The following is a 23,492-nucleotide window of genomic DNA, read 5'->3' as shown; positions in this document are numbered from 1 at the left end:
AAAAACAAGTCTCAGCCTCAACTATCACAGAGTCACCTCTCTGCTGTAATAAGGGCTCCAGGGGTCAGAGGATGCAGTCATTGCATATGAGTCACCATGCCCATTGAAGCCTTTTTCAAGCATCCTCATTGCTTGGCTACTTCTGTCTGAATGCTGTGATATTTCTCAGGGTGACCCAAGGGTCAAACATATCCCTTTTGGGAGAATCACTTAGCCCCAGCTCCCATCACAGATCCTTTGTCCATGGGGTTCGGTGCAACCCTATAACTACAAGATTACTTGAGTGCACAGCTCTGAAACTCCAGGAATGGGAAAGCCTTGGAGGCAGCATTCACAGAGCAAATCCACGCAAAGCAAAAATTCCACAGAATCCTTTTATTCATAAAATACATGCACGTCTGTATAAAAATTTTAGAATCATCCTTATTTTACAATATTTACAACAGAATACAAGCATTCAAGGCAGAGGCACTTAGGGTCTGGACTGAAGACATCCAGTAAACAGCTGGGGACTTATGAGAAAGTAAGAACCATTATCTGTTTTATTTAGGCCAGTGGTTTTCAACCTTTTCTTCATTTGCAGACCCCTAAAAAATTTCAAATGGAGATGTGGACCCCTTTGGAAATCATAGTTCATGGACCCCCAAGGGTTCACGGACCACAGGTTGAAAGCCACTAATTTAGGCAATAGCTATCTTCCTGAACCTGAAGAGAGACACCTCATTGCACAGACCCTCAGCTGGTGGTACTTTGGCATTGCTCCATGGACGTCAACGGAGATCTGGCTCGGAATCATTATTAAAGGCCGTTTGTTAGGATTCAACAGCCTCCTTTGGTCAATATGGATCAACACAAAATTTGGTGTTATCAGCTGTAAAGCTGTGACCCAAATCCAAAGCTGAGGGATGTTCAGCTCTGGTGGTTTGCACAGTCCCATTATACCTCTAATGGAGATCCAGAGGGTTAGTATGGGTCTCTCTCTACTCAAACTACAATAAATGGCAATCCATTGCTAGCCTAACCCATCTGAAACCCGTATGGAAGGTGCCTAGAGCATGAGCAGACATTTAGCCAACTTTAAAATGGAGATGCCCCTCAATTGCTGCAGGTGGTATTTGCCAGAAGAGCTACCACTGTTGCCAAAGAGCCCTGCAGTGTTAAAGTACTGCAGGAGCCAGGAGATTCATTAAGAGCAAAACCATTGTCCACAGGCCCAGGAAAGACTGTACAATTTCTCAGAGAGAGGACCCTGATGGAGCTGGGAAATAAAGAGGCTTCACCCTGCTTTCCTTCTCATTACAGATGGGACTCTGGACTCCAGGGGTAGCTTAACATTGGCTTACAATTCCAGCACTTGCAATTCTGCTCAGAGTAAAGAGGTCTCCTCAGAACACTCTACCCTACCCTCAGAGATGGGGAGACAATACATTGGGAAGAGGAGGGTGGAGGAGTGCTATGGGTAACAACTGGAGAAATTTTGCCTTGAAAGTGGAAAGTTTGTGGTTAGTAGCCCACCAAATGCAGAAGGAAACATGCCAAGGCCAGTACCTAAATAAATCCCAACTCGCAGGTCCCCCCACCCTGAGATGAATCAGTATTTGCCATTTATGCTGATTGTCTGAAGAGGGACAATCAGATGACAGAAGGAAACCAGCCAGGATTCTCAGGCATGATGGATTTGCACTTCAGGTCTGTTGTTGCTGGACAGTTGCTCTGCAGATGGAAAGTGTGCCTGTATTATCCTTGCCCCATGGGGTATGAATTTTAGACCCTGCTCTTCCAGAGCAGAACATGAAAGGATGGGGTGGAACAATGAGAAACATCTCAGTTCTGCCATAACCTCTTCTCAGAACTCCCGGCCAGAGACAGCATCTCACATCTCTGCAGGGCAAAGAAGAAAATGTATTGTTAGGCCATTGAACTCAGCCAATGCAAAGGAAACCCAAACCCTGTTTTGCCAGGCTGTGTGTGTAGTGGTTAAAGCAGGAGACTGGGAATCAGGCCTCCTGGATCCAGCTCCTGGCTCTGCTTGGGGTTAACAGCCAACATTTCAACAATGACCAGCTGAACTTGTGACTTCTGTGGGGGGACATTCAGGGGTGCTAAGTAACAAAGGAACTCCAGGGGAGCTGCTCAGCACATCTGAAAACAGTCAGACCCTAACTGCCTTAGGCTGGGCACCAAAAAATGACTTTAGAAAGTTTGGACCTTAATTGTGTCTCAGTTTCCCCATCTGTAAAGATGGAGACCAGCCATCCTGCAAAGAGCGTGGAGATGCCTGGGTGCCAGGTGCTGGAGGGGAGCAGCGTTTTGTTATCACCGCTTCTCTCCCAAGTGAGCCATTATGAATGGGAGAGGATTCCATTTACAGCTTTTTACTCATTCTAGAGAAGTGGGCCAGAGGTTGCGGTCAGTATCCCTGCATACGGATGGCAGAAAAGGGCAAGGATTTCCCTTAGACAAAACTGAAGCTAGAAACCCTCTCCCACCTGCATATGTAAACCCCCCCTAGGTTTCCATTAGCAGGCAAAGAGAGAGTTGCAGGAAAGATCTCTCGCCTTGCTCAGTAAAGGCCAGTGTTACAGGCCTTGGGGTCAGTGTTTGTCCACTGTCCTGAGCTCCTGCTGTCACCACAGATGATCCTATATGCTGGACATCCACACTAGTTTGATTTGTCATTGCAGCCGGCTGCTTGAGTGAGGGGAAATCCAACCTGGGCCAGCTCTCTCTGGGGGGTTTCCTGCCAGCGCCAGCACAGCGCAAGACAAATGTAATCAGGAAGTGCTGTCATTTCCCCTCTCCTCTCAGACTAGAGAGGGGCTGCAAGGAAGCAGCAGGGGTGCAGAGCTCGGGCGGCAGCATGCCAGGGCTGCCCTGAACACAGTGGGCCAATGTAGCCCTGAATGATGGAGACTGTAGAATTTAGTGCGGCACGCCCAGCACTTCACCAATATCTGTCAGGCCCCCCCAGCCACCTCCCTCAGGGCTGGACAGTATCATCACCCCCCCCCCCCTTGACAGATGGGAAAGGGTGGTGCGAGAGGGGAAAGGAGAGACTCACCCAAGGTCACCCCAGCAACTGGGTGGAAAAGACTAGACTGGAATCCCAGGGTGAAATCCTGGCTCCATTGAGGTCAGGGGGAGTTTTGCGATTGCCTCCAATGGGGCCAGGATTTCACTCAAGATCTCCAGAGTCCACTAGTGTTTAATGCTGGTGTTTCTAACAAGCCTGAGGGACTTAGGAGCCCAGATTTGATTGCATGGGAGCTGAGTGGTGCTCTAGGGGATTCAGGCCCTTAACTCCCATTGAAAACCCCACCCTTAAACACTAGATTACATTCCCCGCCATGGCTGCCTTGTGCCAGACTAACCCAGGAGGATACACTGTAGCCTAGACACCACCTTCCAGCCCAGGGCCTCTACAGCTCTGGAGGCAGCAGGCCAGAATTCACACCTGCCAGGTTCCCATGCTGTCTGTCAAGGTACAATTCCTAACGTTAAAGGAGAGCAGGATGCAGCCGCCACAGGACAGGCGGAGCTCCTGCAAGGGACTGCACCGGGTGGAGAACAGGGAGAGGCGTGGTCAGACACAGTCATGCCTAGGGACAAATTGTCAGCCTGGGTCCATTGCCGTAGTTCTATTGACTTCAGGGGAGCTGCACTGATGGCCACCAGTGGAGGATCTAGCTTTCAGCAGTCACCAAAACATGGCAGAGATCAAGGCTCCATACATACCCTCTAGCACTTTATCCAGATCCGCAATGAACTCCTCCAGCTCCTGTGTGTCCCCGAGTTTAGCTAACAGAGAGAAAGATCCATGGTCAGATGCTCGGCATGCCACACCCATCCCAGTGCAGGTTACAAAAGGGATTCTCCTCGGCTTCTTCCGCCCATGGCTGCTCAGGCCATGCTACTATTACTGCTTTCATAACATCACCCATTGGCACATCTTGTCACAAGGATTTGGAACATCTGGGATGTCGTTTATAGACTAGCCTCAGGCTATATACACTGTGAAGTACGGGTGGGATTCCCCTGCTTGTGCACACACACACTGGCACTCACTCCATGCAGCTGCAACAGCGGAGGCCCGGTAGCACGGGTAGCTGCAGCAGAGGTGGCTGAGCCCTGCCAAGTACGTACCCGCTGTTTTAAGGCGGTTTGCACTCAGCACAGCTCAGGCGTGCCTCCTCGGTCACTACCTGGGCTACCACAACGACACCACTCTTTAGACTCATGCGAGTGCTCACTGAGCTGGCGTGGGCATGTGTACATGAGCCGGGGAATCGCATCCCTAGCTCGTAGCCTTAATGTGAAATCTAACTGGGCTGTGGGGTATTTCTGATGGCCAGTCTGGAGTACAAATGATTGTTCTGCCTGGCATTATGGCCCAGGTCCTTGGGAACGTCTTAAACCAAAGCACTGAGACTTGACAGTAAGATGTCTATACTGTGATCCTTACTGATCACATCAGCCCTACATGATCACTTATTAATCTCTCAAGGCCCTGCACTGTACACACTCGTCTTAGGGCAAAATGTGGGATGGATTTTCCTGGGGATAGCCTTTCCAAAGTCCTGACTAGGAATTGAAGAGCCTGAGGGATGGTGGTGGTGTCCCCAGGAGATGCCTGGGAGAGCATCAGACACGTAAGCCATGGTTCCTTTATTGTGGCATGGAAGTGTGTGTAGGGGACTCTCCCTAATCTCTGAATCCTCATACAGATTCCAGTCTCATTTCTACAGGGGACACAGGATGTCACCCCAGAACAAACCTCCTTAGAGGTCCTTGTGCAACCACCAGCCTGTATCCCCATTAGCACAACCAGTTCAGCCCAGCCAACATGCTCCTGGGGTTTGGAGTGGTCCAAAGGGGTGTCACCTGGACTGATGGGCTGAACTTAAGCGAAGGAAAATTCGGGTTGAATATCAGGAGGAACTGACAGCTTGTAGGCAAGGGCCCCCTTCTCCTCTCACATTCACTGGGGTGAGTCAGGAGTGACTTCAAGCAAATGAGTGGCGTTCTGATGTAGAAGGAAAATCAGGGCTACAGACCCAAGTATTGCTCTTGTTCCTGTGCAAGGCACCGCTTCTGAGATCACCCTCTGCTAGGCCCTCTGTCAGTGCCAGGGCTGGGTGACCCTTTCAGTAACAAGGTTCTGGGCTGGGATCCATGAGCTCTGAATGGACCCATCAGATTGGATTCCAGCCTGGATCAGAAACATAGCTCGGTAACATCATGCATGTTCTGCAATCCAGAGGGAGTCGACTCTCCTCTCCATTCCTCACAGAACACAACCCTCTAGCCAGGATTCCCACATAAAAACATGGATACGCTGCAGTTACTGAACTGAATGCACCTTACCTTCAATGCATTCAATTTCTCTAGGGCCATCGCTGAGGAAATGGGCTCAGATCCTGCATACTTCTACCCTGAGGACACTTTAAATAGGATTCCCCATGGTACCCCTTGAAGAGGACTTTTTGATGGAGCGGTGTCCTGGTCTTACCTTTGGAGTTAGCAGTGCTGGCCGATGTGTTGAGATCTTCTTCACTGGAGTTTAAACTGCTCCCAGGAGACGTGCTGGTACCTGCATACAGAACAAGATCAGTCACTGCACCAAGGCATCATCTAGCTCCAAGAGCCACAGGGGCATTATAAAGATGCCAGCAGGGGACAGGGGCCAACATGGTGCAACATGGATTCCCAAATCTAGCTGCTGGGTCCCACTTTCTGCCAGCTGAGTTGCTGAACTGCATCACTCTTGCTACAAATCTCAGCTACAAAAAGGGAACAACGCTCTTTTACCAGCCCAGCAGAGGCCAAATTCAATCTAACGGCATCTTCTGTAGTCTGGGTGTGATGGTGGAACAGAGTGATCTGGAACTTCAGTGGGATTATCACAGGCACATGAGGGCAGTGAAAGATCAGAGAGGTGGGTTTTGGCCCAAGACCCTGGCATGTTATGCAGCAGTGAAGCCATTAAATCCCTTCTCGCATGGGGGATACAATGTAGAGGCTGACAAACCCTTGACTTTAAAGATGCACCTGTCAGGCACACAGATACCACAGCCCCTCAAAGTAAGCACAGATGCTACCTAACAAAGCCCTAGAGGGAAGAGACCCATGAATGTGTGGCCAACATGGGGATGCTCAAAGACGGAATGACCTGGAAGTTTAATCACTGAACAAACCAGAGGTGCAGCTACAGACTGTTGAGGAGGTAAAATTGCAGGAGCCCTGCAGCCACATTCAAGGGATCTCCAGCAAGATAGTAAGCAGTTGGGTGGGGATGGAGGAGGCAGACAAGTTCCCCTTGTCCCTCCCAGTGGGGTTTTCCCCAGTGATGAAACACCCCCGCCCCAGGTGAACACCATGACTCCTTTTATTCTGCACCGACAGCCCCCAAAACTCACTTTCTAGCTCATCGATGCCGCTGTCATAGACACTGGGGAGGGTCCTTCTCTTCAGCTCCTCCAGATGCTGCTCATACTGACAAACTTCACCCTTGTCAAAGTCTTCGATCACCTCGTCAAACTCCCTCAGGAGGTCATGGAGGTCGTCTGGCAGCACTGAAGAGTCAATAGATCAGCCCGGTGAGTCATTCGGAGGCAAAGGCAAACACACACACATAGAACCCAGGAGTACTTCTGGGCAGGGTGGGAAAGGGGATCAGGATATCAGAAGGAGAGGGAAATTATGGGGAAAAGGAGGAAAGAGGTTTGCTGTGAAGCTTGAAAATCAGATGACATGGGGAGAAGACAGTAGTTGTCCTGGGTAGTGGGAGCTGCATGGGAGAAGGCTATCGCATCAACAGTGGCCAGATTTTGGGGGAGAACTGGGAATTCAGTGCCCTGAGGAGAGCAGACAGACTAGGAGCCTGAGGTCAGTGATGTTACCCCAGTGTAGAGCCCATGTGAGAGTGATCAGAGTCAGACCCTGGATCTGAGTAAGGGGGAGGGACTAGAAAAGCAACTTTGAAGTGATCTGTAGAACAGAAGAGCATTCCCGTAGGATGGCCACCTTTAGCCACGTACATAATGGAACACAGGAGGAGCTGCTGCCTGGGTGTGCCTTTATCCACCCCCAGCATTCCCCACCATGTACACCCCAGCAGCCAATCCCAGTTATGCTCTCAGCATCATGGACTAGTGGGTCAGATATGAACATCAACCACTTGCTCTCAGTTATCCCTGTGATTGACTGGCCAACATGTCCTAATCAGCCAATGACTGTGCAGCCACTCATTTGCAGTGGTGCTCATGAGTGTGACCTGAGAACACCAGGGCTCTGTCTACAGAATGATTGAAACTGTGCCAGCAACAGCACGGATGCAGTTGTGCAGTAGAGAATCTGAGACAGATGCTGGGCCTGATTCTGATCTCACTTACTGCCTTACCCGAGTGTAATGTCATCAGTTTCAATAGTTACTCCCAGTTTACACCAACGTGAGATCGGAATCAGATCATGCCAGTTCACTGGATTCCTCCAAGTGGTTTTTGATGGGCATGGGAGGGGGAAAACCAAGGGATGTAAATTTGTAGGGGAAACTTTGTCAGGATTTTAAAGGAGCCCTGTATTTACTCCTTGGGAGCTGAGTGAGTTTCCAGGGCCAGCCCTCCAGCTACGTGCAAATCAAGCAATATAAATACAATTGGCAGAGTCTCCTCTATAATTTGACTTCCTTGTTGCGAAGCTATGAGCTGGGACTGTAAGCTTTGGCAATTCTGTAGGAGAAAAAAAAAACCATCTGAAATGCAGCAGGGAGTGCTGGGAAAGCTGTGCAGTCATCCCAGCCTGGGGTAGAGCAGCAGATGTACTCCAGGATGCATCTGAGCCGACCCCAGGCCACCAGCTTCAGCAACTGGACAGACAACTCTTGCTCACCCCCCTCAGAACTTTTTCAGCCTCACTCCACCCAACTGCTATGGACACCAGCTTTCTGGCTAAGGAGGGCTGTAAGAGAGCCAGCAATTCTAGCCAGCTAAGGAGCAGCAGGGTTGCTGATGGATGGTGCAAGGTTCTTCTTCTTCCCCCTTGAGAAGTGAGCATGTCCCTTCTGCAGTTCCACCAGCAAGAATGTGCCAAATGCAGCTGGGAGCAAATAAAAGCTATTTCCTTTGATTTCAATGGACATCCCACCAGCTGGTGCATCAGCACTTTGTGGCTTGTAGCCCAACTAATTGTCACAACCAGTCACATCACCACTGACTTTGACCCATTGAACCAAAGTCTTCCCTGGTTTAACTCCATTGCCCTCAGGAGAGTTACAGCAGGGAAGACACTAACCCACTGCCATTTTCCCCCCCACACAGCTGGCCTTGAGAAACTTACAGAGTAGCCTAGGAGTGTAATAAAGAAACATTACAAACTTGCAGAAAGAAGAGCTGAGCTGATGCACCACAGGACCGCAAGAGAGTCTTCAGCACATTTACAAACCACCACTCTACACTACACAGAGCCAGATTCTGCTCTCCCTCAGAGTGGGGTGAGTCAGGAGTCCCTCCACTGGGAAGCTGGTGTGTGAGCAGAAACAGGCCTGTCAGCTGGGTCTCTCTAGCCACCTATATATAGGCCCACCACCATAGTAGATGGCTGGCTCACAAACATTAAGAGGCCAGATCCTCAACTGCTGGAAACCTGTGTAGCTAATTGCCCAATGGATTTGTCCTCACAACACCCCCATGACAGCACTGACACCCCCATTTTACATATGGAGAACTAAGGCACGGAGAGACCAAGTGACTTCTCACATGTCCCACAGGAAGCTTGTGGCAGAGTCTGGAATAGGACTCAGATCTCCCAAATCCCAGGTCCATGCCTTGACCCCCAAAACTACCTTGCCTCATCATTTCCCTTCAGAAGAGGCTAATTATCTCCAGAAAGCATGTAATGTTCTTGGGATCACATCAGCACACACTGGGCACTTTGCAGAGAGTGCTTAAAATAAGATCTTAGCTTCAAAGAGTTTACAATATAAACATTTGCTCTGATCCCCGAAAGACTATTGAAAACTTCTTCTGTTCACACGCACTCCCTCCTCAACTCACAATAGAATGTGTTTATGAGACCCAAAGGTTTTGATACAAGCCAATTTGAGCAAGGAAAAGCTTGTTATGATTAGATTTTGTATGGAATACACTCTCCTCTGTGAATTGGAGACCCCCTGCAATACTCATGAAGATTAGGGCAAGTTGAAAATGGAAAGCCATCCTGCTCCTTTACCCATCAACCTCCTTGCCTTGCTGGCTTCAAGTTCAATCACAATCACATACAAGAGCCTATTGTCTATGTGCTAATTTCCACTGAGGTTTTCTTGACAGTAGACTTTAAAAAAAAAAAAACAACAACAATCAAAAAACCCTTCTGACCTGTATGAGAACTGATGTACTCAACTGAAATGGATCCTTGTGACCTACTGGGAGATCCACAAGCTGGGTTCTGATTTCATCTATGCTGGTATAAATCAGGTTTAAGTCCACTGAGTTACTCTGGATTTAGCTTAGCTGCGATCCAGCTCTATCTTTGTAAATTCATGGCTATTTATTGAGAGTACCACTCTCAGAGGAAGATCTCATCGGTCACCCATGCATAACAGCTTTCAGAAAGATCAGAAAATTCTCCTGCTGCATTTACAGCTTATAATTAAAACCACTTACAAACACAAGCACAGACAAGATAATCGAGAATGTGATGAAGCCCAACTTCTGTGTGGGTGTGCACGGGCATGTGCGGGTGTGTGCATATGAGTGAGAGATAACGGTTACTGCCCCGATCCTTGTGCCATTTCAAGAATGAGGCTAACGGTACACAGGGTATCTGCAGATGGCAGGAAACATACACAATGCAACTTCTATCCACCAGCAACTGTTTTTAGTTACAGAGTATGGCAAGAGGAGGTAGAATTGTGCTGCAAGAGCGCCTTCTGAGCGACATATCTTGGCTCTCTGAAAGTCCCTAATAAATAACTTGTTTTGTGGTTCTTACCACAGTTTAGAGGGGAAAACCCTTAGAATATTTCCCTAGTCTTCAGTAAAGCAGTCTACCTTTTTTCCCTTCCATTGTACAACATGTATTTACTCTTTTGGGCAGAAATGCAATGCAGATAGGCTTCATGGGGAGAAAGCTGCCGAAGAGAAGGTGCTGCTTGGAATAATTAATGGCTAGTAAACAGTTTACAGGAGCGTGATTCCAGGATGGGTTTTTTTCCCCCCACAGCCTTGGAAGGAATCAGGGTTAACACTGGAGACAGCTGACTTGCCTGCCCATGAGAGAGGCGCTACAGGCTTTGAGGTTCAATGCTGCAGCCGCCCCTCTGTACCCTTTAAGCCTGGCAGCTGGAGCTGCCTCTCATGGTCAGTGCCTATCAGTACACGATCAAGAAAAAAAATTGGGGCAGGGGGGATTTTTATCAAAATGTGGCTGTGTATGGATACTGCTCCCTGCATGCAGGGACACAAATCCACAAGAGCGTGGGTTATAGCTCACGAAAGCTTGTGCCCAAATAAATTTGTTAGTCTCTAAGGTGCCACAAGGACTCCCCATTGTTTTTACCCATCCTTTAACATTCATGAGAAGAAGGAAGAAATATAAGAACACAGTCCGATCCTGAAATCCTTAATCCATTGAAGCCAGTGCAATGAGCTGAGAATCAGACCACAAAATTCTATCCAAAGGGTGAAAAGAGTTCCACATGGAAGTTTACTCTTTAGAAATGTTAAACAACTCACACTAGCTTTGTGGAACAGCATAATGGGTTGGAGAAGGGGAGGAAAGCTTGCCGGGCTTTGGGGTTGTTGGTTTTATTTATTTATTGTGATCCCACAAAAAGAAATGTTAATTGAACCCAAGTTGCAGTTATCTGTAAACATAATAAAGCACTATAGGATTCGTGACATTTTGGATGGCTGGTTACTGATGGCTTTTTGAAACCAGGCAGAGTTTTATTATTAATGCCAGTTGTTTTTTTGTTCACATTATTATTATTTCAATAAAAGGAATGTCTCTTTGTGACACAAACCTGTGACCTGGACTTTTAGGAACACATCTATTTCTTTCTTCTTTTCTTTTGAAGTTTGGTCTGAAGTACATTTGTTTTCTGGGGCTGAGAGATGCTGGGAGGATACTGTTGCAAGATCATAAAGATCAGAGATATATATTTTAGTTGCTGTGTGATGATTTATGTTAATTATTGGGGAAAGAGTCTATTTGTGTAACTTTATTTTTAAAATATGTCAAGGATTACTTAAGGCAAAGGGTAGGCACTCCTTTTTCATTGACGGTGTACACAAACAAAGTAAATACACATACAAAATGTATATCTAAGAGAACACCTTTCCCTCTTTAGTATGAGTGAAGAGATGAAAGAGCAAGCTCACTGTACTTGGTTTAAAAATAAAGGAACAAGTCTGGCATTTTTCCTCTGATCAGGTTTTAGGTTAAAGGCAAATAATCAAAAATACACACCGCATATTGGATTTTTTAAAATAGCATGTGGAAATAATTCTTGTGATATGAATTGTTTTCAATAAAACCTTTTTTCAGTTATTTAACACCATTTATGATGATGCTTTATTGTGATTTTAATCTAGAGCAACAAATTATATTGAACAGAGAGAAGTTCTATAAGCGAGGGTGAAGAGAGATCTTTTAAAAAATACAAACACACTGAACAATTATTTCTCCCCCTAAGAAGATCAGAGGTAGTGATGCAGCTAACTCATACTATAGCATTCAAACCGATGCACCAACCTCTTCGATATTATCCCTTTTTAGAAATTGGATTTTCCAAGGATGACAGGCAAGGTTAAACATATAAAGCGCTACGAGGTTTTTAACAAAACAGCCAGAAAAGGTCAATAAGAGTTTTCAAATACATTAATGAATAGAAACTCATTTGCATTTCAATGATCAAATATAATTGTAATAATTCACAGGAGAAGGGGGAAAGTTAATACAGAAGGAGGCAGCACTAACCTGCATTGTTCATGTTCTCTGTGGGGCTGGCCATGATCAGCGGGGGAAACGCTCTTCTCTTCTCTTCTCTTCTGCACAGGAAGACAATAGGTCACAATATGAAACTGACTAAATTCTAAGAGCTATTTTCACACAGGCGCGGCAAGTTTTGTGCTTTCGGCCATGCCCCCTCCTTCGCGCTAAGCCAATCAGAGGGCCGCTCGCGGGGCTCCGCCTAGCAAACCCCAGCAGCCTGTCAAGGAGCGGCGGCTGAAAGAAGGGGGTTTTCTGTGAATGGAATGGAACGTGCGTCCCGGAAAGAATGCCGTATGTCCGGCCGAAAAACTATACACGCCGCGGCACCGAGCGATCGCTCAGGATCCTGCCGACGGGCCCAGTGTGGGGCATCGTGGGGCTTATAGACCGGAGGCGTAGGAGTATTTAACCCGTGTGTGTGAAGCAATTTGCAGAAGAGAATAAAGTCCTGGAGGGCGTGGGGTATGGCGGAAAGGATGAAAACCTTGATGACTCGATAGTGGAGGTGTTTCCAGAGAGGACTGAAATCGGGGGGGTGGGAGGTGCCTGGGTGTAATAATGCCTTGGTGAGGCAGTGATGTGTTTGTGGGGTATTAGGAGAAGGCAGAGCCTCTGTTGGCGGTGATTCGCAGGGTATCTAGACAGAGCGAGGATGAAACATTTACGGGAGGGAAGGAAAGAAAGGTATCCAGGACTGTTTGCAAGGGATGGGAGACTAAAACGTGTCTATGCACGAGGAAGAGTGCTCAGTCCGGGTGCTAGCAGAGGGGATGGATACATCCCTTAGTGGTATGTGGAGGCATCTGAGAGCAGGAGCTGAGGGACGGGCCCTTTTCAGCATTACACAGCGTGGATGAGTCTTGAAAAGTACCCAAAATGTGTTACATAATTTATGGACGGCCCCATAACACCCTCCTATAGTTGAGAGCTCATGTAAAGAGGGCTTCAAGTGTTCCGGGCAGAAATGCTTTAGCACTATTCAGACAGGTGAGGGGGTGGGGGACTTCACCAGTCAGTAAAATCACCCTTTTCTCAGTGCCTCCTTTGGTCCCAAGTCTCAAATTAACAATGTCAAAAACAAACTAAAAAGCAAAATCACTTGTCAAAGAGCTGAGTTTAACATGCTTACTTTGGTAGGTTGCATGTTTCCCGTAATTCTTGTTTCTACCAGTAAATCCCAAATTGTTCTGTTTGAAAACACTGGCTTCCTTCTGTGTCTGTTCGTTGAAGGTGCTAGTTCACAATTAAGACACAGATCTGAGTATTTAGGATAAATTCATAATTTGATTACATGAGCTGTAACTACTGCTGGTACAATGCTATGCATTTCCTTGTAATTAAATCAAACTCAAAAATTCAGGACTTGGGGGAAGGTGCAAAGAAAAACAATTCACTCAGTTTCTAAGTGGAAACTTGCCATTAATGTCACTGAGGACAAAGGGTCTGGCTTGGTCTGGAAAAAAAGGAGCCTGCATTTTAAAATGACTCATGCTTGGTGTGCCTTGATTTTAAGGAGTCCAGTCTCCGCACTATAAATGATTCTGATTTTCAGAAGATGAGTGCCCAGCTCTGTCTGAAAATCAGGCTCTTTAAAGTCCCTCCAATTGGGCACCCAAAAATCACTCGTGATTTTTGAAAATATAAGCCCTGGTTCGTATTTAGCAAAGACAAGAAAGTCTGAAAGCCACACACAATGGGCTTTTCTATATGGGGAAGCTATTGCGAAATAAGCAAGGGTGTGAATTTAAAGAGCGATAACTTTTCCACATTAGCTATTCCAGGCTATTTCCCTGTGTAGACAAGCCCTTAACATAAATGGTGGAACATGTCCTGAAATCTACCCTGCTCCTGCAATCAGTTACACGTGAGCAGATGTTTGTGCCCACACAGAGTTCTATCCATGCGCAAGTGATTGCAACCCAGATCTGAATTCAGGATTGAGGTGTTAACCATATGGGTGCTGAGTGAGTGACCTCAACGCCCCTGGTTCTCAGCACTAAGCAGAACTGAGTCCTAAGAACACACCAGCTGGTTCAAAGAATTTAAAAACTCCGTTGGCAAAGCGGAGAAAGCCTGTAAGTTCTGCAAGTCAAGTAGAGCTCTAAATTAAAGAATTTACAAGTTCTGCTAATAAAACCAATGAATTTGTTAGCTCCATGAGCTGAACAGCTGTAGAGATGGGAGTCCATATGTGCCGCAAGACTGGGAGCTCCATATTTTTCTTCTTTAAAGAAACAAAAAATCTAATAAATCAAGCCAGCATTTATGCAGCATTAGGTTACAGAGTTAAAATCACACACAACGAAGGCATCTGATTCTCCAGTGCTTCAGGTTTATGCTGACATAACTCCATTACTTTCAATACAGTACCACTGGGAATGTTGCCAGCTGTGATGATTTGATCTCAAGTCTCGTGATACCTAGTGTTTTACTTCAGACCCCAGCAGCTGGAGTCATTTGGTGGCAGGAGAATCTCAGCTTCCATTTAAAAAGCTCTGCTTGTGGAGAAAAGCTTAAAAATGTGACCTGAATGCACTCTGAAGACTCAGAAGCCAGAAGGCAAAGAAAAAGAACCAAAAAGTTAAGTTTTTATTTAAGAAATCTTGTGATTTTTTAAGCCAGTTTTATGATTTGGGGGGGGGGGGGGGCTGACTCTTCACTTTTTGAATATTTGGGACTGGCCATCCTGCTCTGGTGTAATGTAGAGCAGCATGATGAGATGCCAGAGATGGAACATGCAAGCTCCCAATATGCGGGTGTTTCACATATGCTATTTTCTATTCCTGCTGACTACTCTTGCTGCTGCAGAATGCACAGAACATGTGCAATACGGGCGAGCTCCTGGTGCTGCTGGCTTAGGGTTTTTGTAGTTCCTGGCTATCTGTAATTCTGCTGTGCAGCCTCACAGCTGCCTTCACACAGCTCTTTGGCTCCCATCCGGAGAGACGAGTCCATGCTGACCTCACCAGGAGAGGGAGAAGATGAGCTCGAGTTAGTCCTAGGCTCAGTCAGAAGAGCTGTTGTAGCAATTCAATCCCCTGCAGCTTGTGTGCAGGTCCCGCCCACGTCCACATTTGCTGCTGAGGCCCTTGCCCACCAACCTTACAGTGGAAAGAGACACATGAATAGACAAAGGAGGTGGGAATGAGATACAACATATAGCAGCAGTTCGTGGGGATAATTGGCATGAGTGGTGACTGGCGCAGGGGTCTGGGGCCAGTCGAGTGACATGTGTGGTGGCTGGCATGGGGGCCTGGGGCCAGCTGAATGACACCAATGGTGACTGGTACAGGGGCCTGGGGCCTGTCCCCCCTCACTGGATACTTGGCACATTAAATCCTGACTGTAGAGGCTGAGTTTTATGAAGACCCAGGAAAGAAGTGAAAGGGGTCGTTTGCATCCTTTGCAAGCCTATTAATTGCAATATTTATAGAGCACCTTTCATTTGGAAGGATCCCAAAGTAATGTACATGCTGCATATGTAGGGATCACTCACTAAGCTCTTAAGTGCAGCACCCTCTGGGGTGGAATGCAGCAGCTGACTAGCTCCATTATTTTCAATGCAGTGCCACTGGCAGTGTTTCCAGCTACGATGATTTGCCAGAAGCACTATGCAACAGGTTTCAGGAGGGGGAGTGAAGAATTTGGACATTAGGAAAAACTTCCTAGCCACCTGAGTGGTTAAGCACTGGAATAAATTGCCGAGGGAGGTTGTGGAATCTCCATCATTCGGGATTTTTAAGAGCAGGTTGGACAAACACTTGTCAGGGATGGTCTAGATCAGTGCTTCTCAAGCTATCTGATGTGGGGGACCGGCAATTTTTTTTCCAATGAGCGCGCAGACCGGCAGCCGATGGCTCGGTCCGCGGACCACCACTTTGAGTAGCACTGGTCTAGATAATACTTAGTCCTGCCTTGAGTGCAGGGGACTGGACTAGATGATCTCTCAAGGTCCCTTCCAGTTCTATGATTCTATGATTCGATCTCTGATTGAAATGACATGGGGATGTCCACATGGACATGTTCCCCAAGACAGAATTGGGGTTGATGCCCCCATTAAATGGTTCCTGGGCTTTTTAACTTTCACGAGGTCAGAGCCTTGGTTTTATATCCCATCTGAAAGACAGATGTGAGTTATCACTCTTTTGCCAGATTGGATCTATGCCTTGAAATAGTAGCAGCTCAGCTGTTATTTCTGAAGGAAGCAGCCTTTCCTTCAAGGCAGGACAAGCTGTCCAGAGCATTAGCATGCTCAGAAGCAAGGCCTATGTACACAGATTGCTTCATTAAATCCTTTGGTTCCCACCCGTCCTGAGTATTGCTGGATGCTCCAGATGTTCGCTGCTCTCTCCTGTGCCAGAGGCAAAAACAAAACATCCTGGATTGTGGAAAACCCCCTACCTGCAGCATGACCTGACAACACAGAGGCCCTAACACAAGGTGACAATGTGACAATATCCCTTTCCTTTGAAATGAAACTCAACTCCCTGACTCCTGAGCTGCCTAGCCCAATTCTGTCCAACTCTGACACCCTGTGGCAGGAGGAGTGTATGACTCCTCTTTGCGACTGAGTTTTCTCTGGGGCTCTAAAGCAGCCTGTGGTTGAGAAAAATCAAGAGAGCAGGTACCATCCTGCCGCAAACACAAGAGTTCCCAATTCAACGTGTGACGTATCACTAAACAACTCCTGTCTCATCCAGAGTCGCCTTAAGTATCCACATTTCACCTCTGTGCATTGGGATATTAAAGCACCACAACCGAAGCCACTGAGCTAAATTCTCTGTTGGAGTGGAGTCAGCACCGTTGATCCCAATGGAGTTTAGCAGAGAATTTGGCCCCCTATATTTAGGGGAGAGTTGTTCATCCCACTTCCAATCCATATTTTCAGCTGGACTGGTGGCTTTAACTATGGGCTGGATGGGCCAAGGCTAAAGACAAACAGAAATGAGGGGGGAAAGGGAGGAAAAGGTGTCCATTTCATTTGGTTTTCTCATGGCTGGAATGTATGGGGGATATTTGTAGTCTTGTCCCTCAGTGACAAAAAAGGTTCATTCATCACTGCTAAGAGTACATGTGGTGGGCTCTTAGAGGCACCATCTCTCAGAGCAGACATTGCATCATGGTCCTTTATGGTGTCAATTAAAGTCCCCAGGGCTCTGAGAAGAGAAAAGGAGTTAACCTTAGTGTCCCGGATTCTCTCACTAACAAGGATTCAAGGTCGAAGGCCATGTGGGAGCCGTGGCTGAGCCTGGGCTGGTGGCAACATTTGCCTGAACCATGACTGCGCTCTCAGCATTTAGCTCATCACTGTATTAAGAGCTTTCGGGAGACCATGGGTATGAAACGCAAAACCTATTATAGGAGCCGAACACAGAACTCCCATTAAGAAATGGGATTAGCACAGGCTGAGAGGCGGACCATGAAATCAGTTCTAGATGCTCAAAGCACATGCCCTTAACCCGCTTTTGTGTCAGCTGTCCCCAGGGGATTATGGGACCACAATGATCTCCCTTCCACACCACAGACCAGGACTTTAAAATAACCAAAGAAGAATGAAGAATCCAGCCTGGGTTTTACACCAGGCCCAGTGCATGCTAGGACAGGACACTTTGGAAGGGATTGGTTAATTTCACATAGATAATTGGCCGTGCTTAGTGCGATCCATATCCTAACTTGTTCTTTAATCCAGAATCAGTGTATGAAAGAAAGTCTCCCAGTGCCTTCGAGAGCTTAGCAACACACAATCCAGCCTTAGGATGGTTTCATTTTTAGTGGACTGCTTCAGGGTCTATACATGAAACTGTATGAGATTGTACCCTAACATTTCCCACTGCAAGCAAAGGTCTCTAACCTCTCTGCCCCAAGAACACCCTTAGTCTTAGCTTGTTGGCTGATTGCTATACTAGCTATCAACATGCATCTAGACTCCAGCCAGGGGTCTGAAAAATCACATTGCTGGAAGGTAGAGGGGGGTGAGGGTTTCCCCAGGACATCCTGGTAAGTTTTGAAGCGCCCCGGGACAATGAGGAGCAGAGGTGAATGGCGCGTCATTATTCCTACCCGCTTACTTTAGTGGATTGCGAGCTGCAGGCCAGAACAGGAACTGGCCCAGACTGGATGTGCCTCACGGGAGATGTAACTGCCCAGCCTCCAGCTAACACTCTCCTCACAAATGTGTTTGTATGTCTTCAGGCAGAAACTGACCTTAGTCAGGAGGAGATTTTTGATGTTTTAACAACACTGAGCTTTTCACTCCCAAATAACCTGAATTTTGAGTAAACTCCCATCTAATGTTGTTGGTTTGTCTCCCCCAGCCCAGGAAGGATCAACTCCATGTTCAGGTTTCTTTCAGGCCCTTCCCTCAGAGCACGGTTTACTGGACTCCAGGACCCAGAGGTCTTTCCCTTTGGAATGCTCTCTGCTCCAGCAATGAGGCACAGGACACAGCCTCCCTTCCAGCTTTAAAGGCATCACCTGATCCCTTCCCAGATGGGTCTCATCATTGAACAAGTTTGGCTGGCCCCAAGCACCCTGACCCTTAAAAGGGCAGACCGCCCTGTTACACTCCCTCGAACGCTGACTTTCTGGGGATGAAATCAGATCATTTTGATGAAATCTCAATGAAATGCCAACACCTCCAATTCAGAGGGGTTCAGATTTTGGGGTGACTATTTCACACAACCCTACATCAGTCAAACAAAACACAAACATTGTTGCATATAAGAGAACATGGATGCAGAGACCATCCAAATATTTCAAATCTAATAGAGTGTAGTCTTTAGAAAGGACTTGTCTAGATTAGGGTTTGAAGGTATGATGGTAGAACCTTAGCTAACACATTCTAACTAACACATTTGAAAGATCTGATGTAGATTGCCTTTACCATGTGCTAAACTGGTCAAACTGAAGCCAAGGAAGGAGCCTAGGCTTTCACTGGATCAGTTTAACATGTGTTAAAGGCTGCACTGCTTTGTCTACACTAGACTTTTCAAATGTTAGAACACGTTCTGACATCCCTCCTTTAAATCTTAGCCTAGACTAGGACTACGGGCCCAGTCCTGCAAACCTTCCGGACATGGAACTCCCCTGTTGACAATGGGAGTTGTAAACAGAGGGATTTTGCCTGGATGTGTGGCCCCAGGCTAACCACCCTGCTTGAAAGAAGTTGTGACAACCCCACGTCCAGCAGCAGGGAGGAGGGAAGGAAATAACAACAGCCGCTCCTCTAATTCAGATCTAGCCAGAAGGTGAAATTTATGGGGGCTCTTCAGCCATAACTCACAATGCCAGAAATTAGTTAAATTAACAACCTCCTCTTCCATGTCTTTCTTTCTCATATACTTTGTGCTGCTGTAAGGCTTGAAGACACAGAGCACAACCCCCTAGTGTAGGTACAGCTATACGGATATTAAGACGTAACTGTCACTTTTCAAAGATATACAGGAGGCACTTGCCATTGACTGACCAGCACAAGACCAGTCTGCACTATGTTACCAACCGTCCCCACAGTGGATGCGGCCACACTCTGGAAAGTAGAATGGGAACCAGCAGGTCCCTCTGTAAGAAATACCTTCCTCATCACTCAGCCTGATGAGAGACTGCCTGGTTTTGAGCTGCCACGCTACCTCTGGTGCAAGCTCAACCATGTCAGAGGTGTGGTGGTCAGGCTAGTTTATCATGAGGACTTCCTAGATGCCACACTGCTGACCCCAATGCTTTTGAACAGTGACAATGCCTGTGATTCTTACTTAAGTCCTTTTGACACTTTTGATATTTTCTTTTTGACTTATACACTTGTTTTAGTTTCCTACTTTATACTTTGTTGTTTGAACTTTTCTCCACCTTTATTACACCACTTGTGCATTTGCAAAATAATAAGGTGCTTAAACTGGCATAGCACTTTACGGTCATGGTGAGACAAAGTGCAAATTTTTTGTAATATTTTTAAGAAGCCTGTGTGTGCCTCAGTTTCCCCTGTGTGCTGCATTATTACCTGGCAGGTAGGAAAGGACACAGCTAAGAGACATAGATATGGGTGTCACCTAGCTATCTGGGCCTTAATCCCCATATCATTGGAGCATCTGAGAAGACAATGGCAAATCCAATTGCCCAGACACTGATACCTATCAACCAGTGACCCAGAGAGATATAGACTTCCCTGCCTGGGGTGGGGGGGCTGAGCCACATCTCCCCAGCTCAGGAACAAAGGACTGGAGAGAGGTGAGGTGCGGGATAAGTGTTGGCTGCTGGAGGCAGTTGGGAGGCTCTGACCTGGGGTTCAGCCCAAGGAGATTAAACTGACAGACACACAGAGCTTGCACAATGGGGTACAGCTTGGCTGGATGCTGGGCTCCCCAGACTGGACTTTGCTTTAACCTACATTCCTCTATGCTAACCTAAGGACTTCCTATGCTCTGTTACAGATGACTAATAAACCCCACTTGTTTGACAACGCTGTGTAAGTGTCACTGCAAATGCTTGGCGAGGTGCATTAGCCTCTGAAGAGTGAACAAGTCTCCATCAGGGGTCTGTCTCAGTTGGACTTCCTGACTGGCACTCACAGTGTGAAGCAAGAGTGCTGCAGGCCCAGAGCTCCAGTCAAAGGAGCTAGTGAAGATGCATGGCTTACCTTGGAGGAAGTGTGAGACCCCACGGGGGACCTGGCCTATGGAAGAGGTTCCCCCTAGAGACTGTTCCAAAGCCGAGCCATAGCACCAACGGCCTCGGTGATGGGACACTAGATGGGGATGGCTCTGAGTTACTATAGAGAGTTCTTTCCCCGGTGTCTTGCTCAGGGCCGGCTCTAGGCAGCAGCTAAGCAAGCTGGTGCCTGGGGCGGCGCTGCTAAAGGGGCGGCACTCCGACTGTTCTTGGGGTGGCACTCTGGCAGCAGCCCCGGTGGCAATTTGGCTGCAGCTCCTCTCCATTGTTTCCCGTGGCAGCAATGCAGCGGCGACTCTTGTGGCTCAGGTCTCGCCGTCTGCGGCAATTCGGCGGCAGCTCCCTCTGACGTTCCTGTTCTCTCCGGCGGTGGTGTATTCAGCAGGTTTTTTGTTTTGTTTTTTTTCTGCTTGGGGTGGCAAAAAACGTAGAGCCGGTCCTGGTCTTGCTGGCTGGGGGGTCTTGTCCACATCTTCAGGATCTAACTGATTGCCATATTTGGGGTTGAGAAGGAATTTTCCTCCGGGTCAGATTGGCAGAGAAACGTAGGGGGTTTTAGCCTTCCTCTGCAACATTCAGCATGGGTCAGTTGCAAGTTTAAACTAATGTAAATGGTGGATTCTCTGTAACTTGAAGTCTTTAAATCATGATTTGCAGACTTCAGTAACTCAGCCAGTGGTTATGGGTCTATTACAGGAGTGGGTGGGTGAAGTTCAATGGCCTACAATTGCAGGAGGTCAGACTGATCATGATGGTCCCTACTGGCTTTACAGCCTCTGAGTCTGAGCACCGATCCTGGGGATCTGTGACACATGGCTACCCTCAAAAGTGGTACCAGTATAGTTAAAGTGGTACAACCGTGTAGTGTAGACACAGTTATACTGGCATAAAGATGCTAATGCCAGTCTAGCTTTTTCCCGCAAATTTCTATTAGGTACCTTTACACCAGTATACCAGCAGCCACACTAGGGCCAGGCCTACATTACTAGCTTTGCTGGCACCGTTCTGTCAGTCAGAGGTGTGATTTGTGCCCAATGTAGCTGTGCCAGCAGCAGCCCTAGTGGAGACGCAGTTATACTGGCGCTTTTACTGGTACTGTTCATTTTGCTAGCGGGGTCTGGAATTAGCTACTGTATAGGACCAAAAGTGCAGTTTTGCCAGTACAAGTTGTGTCCACACTAGGAGCCCTCTGCTGGTGCGGCAAAGCAACATAGCTATGCTGGCAAAACTCTCCTCGAGTAGACCAGGTCTCCAGGTTATACTGATTAACTATTTTGGTAGAAAATCACACCCTTAATTGAAATAATTAAGTAGGTACAAAAACTGTGTATGGACCAGGCCTTCTTACCATAAATGTACAGTATCAGACACCTTTCTCTCAGCCTAACTGTATCCACACTAGGGGTTGTACTAGTATAACTCTAGTGGTAGAAAATCACACCCCCAGCCTACACCAATAAATCAGTACAAAAACTGTGTGTAGACCAGACCTAAGTGTTTGTGAAGCACTCAACAAATGTAAAGAAGTGCTAAGTATTGTTGCATTTAAAAGTCAAGAAATACAAAGGGCTGGAATGCTCTCTCTCCATTGTCAGCGATGCAGGAGCTCAGGCAGTACAGCAGTGTTCACAGCTCGGAAGGACATCTGTCCTGTGGATGGCCAAGATTCTTCTTCCTTTTTATTTATGTATGTATTTTACTATGGATTCTTATTTATGTATGTAGATTTTAAGCCCTGGGCGGGGACGAGAGACACTGCCTTTTGGTTATGTATCTGTACAGCGCCTAGCACACCGAGGTTCTCTTCCTTGACCTTGGCTCCTCCTGGGCACTACTGCAAAGAGCTATAATGCAGGTTCTGCATGGATCCAAAGAAGATAGGGATGATAAGCTGTTTCTGCTTTCAAACACAATCTGTGCCGGAGGTCAGGTGAAAGCAGCCAGTATTTCCAGATGCAGCACCTCCACCGGGGATGGATTTCTGCAGCTGGGGAAAAGTTGGGAACTGGTCTCCTGATCCCTGCCAATATCCCTCCTGGGGGAGCTGTACCAAGGAGGAGGAAAGCACCCCAAATCTACCCGAGCTGGTTTCCTTAAATCCAGTATGGGCGGTTTGCCAAATAAACTAAAATAATTTATCCCAAATCCACCGGTACTAAGAGGAAATCAGCGAAGGTATTTGGTATTACCTGCATCTCAGGTTGCAAAGTCAGAGCGCTGAAGAGTCCCTTCCTATTCCAGCAAATAAGAAACAGCAGGGAGCCGTAACACAGCCTGTGCCCAGCTGCGCTCCGGAAGGTCCCTTGGGAGGCTCGGGCTATGCAGCTAGCCTCCGGCATGGAGCGACGCGCCATCTAGTGGCCGCGTCCCGCCAGCGTCTCAGCTATGCGCCTTGTTTCCAAGCCCATGTTGCGCGGGTTTTACCTGCTTAAAGCACCGTGGTTCGCCCTTTAAAAAGAGGAGTATTTGTTGGCGGGGTTTAGTGTACCCGACTAAACATAATTTAATTTGTAAACTATGTAATTATGAGGGGAAAAAGTGAAACTTCCCATACCGGGAGTCGAACCCGGGCCGCCTGGGTGAAAACCAGGAATCCTAACCGCTAGACCATATGGGAGGTGGTGAATGAGGTTCTCTTTCCGCCTCTCTCATAGTCGTTCTCTGCTGTTTCATTTGTCCTACTTACTGATCTGTTCGGTCCTTTTCTACTTGCCTTTGGCTCTAGCAAACAAGCCTATGCTCAAATAAATTGGTTAGTCTCTAAGGTGCCACAAGTACTCCTTTTCTTTTTGCGAATACAGACTAACACGGCTGTTACTCTGAAACCTATGATATGACTG

The 23,492-nt window shown here is 47.2% G+C and overlaps 1 protein-coding gene and 1 non-coding gene across 2 annotated transcripts; both read right to left on the bottom strand.

Moving 5' to 3' along the window:
- Window positions 1-425: 425 nt before the first annotated feature.
- Window positions 426-12,100, bottom strand: LOC141993534 (regulator of cell cycle RGCC-like). The gene is made up of 5 exons (XM_074963081.1): window positions 11,977-12,100; window positions 6,417-6,572; window positions 5,510-5,590; window positions 3,736-3,798; window positions 426-1,881 (listed from the first exon to the last, which is right to left on the bottom strand). The coding sequence occupies exons 1-5, from the start codon at window positions 12,008-12,010 to the stop codon at window positions 1,874-1,876; spliced, it is 342 nt and encodes a 113-aa protein (XP_074819182.1). The 5' UTR covers window positions 12,011-12,100; the 3' UTR covers window positions 426-1,873.
- Window positions 12,101-23,197: 11,097 nt separating this feature from the next.
- TRNAE-UUC (transfer RNA glutamic acid (anticodon UUC)) lies at window positions 23,198-23,269 on the bottom strand. The gene has a single exon. It is a non-coding gene; the product is annotated as a tRNA-Glu (tRNA).
- Window positions 23,270-23,492: the final 223 nt, after the last annotated feature.

Source organism: Natator depressus, chromosome 9 (assembly GCF_965152275.1).
Source record: "Natator depressus isolate rNatDep1 chromosome 9, rNatDep2.hap1, whole genome shotgun sequence".
Taxonomy (NCBI): domain Eukaryota; kingdom Metazoa; phylum Chordata; order Testudines; family Cheloniidae; genus Natator; species Natator depressus.
Note: the sequence above shows the minus strand (reverse complement) of the source record. Positions and strands in the feature narration are given on the sequence as shown.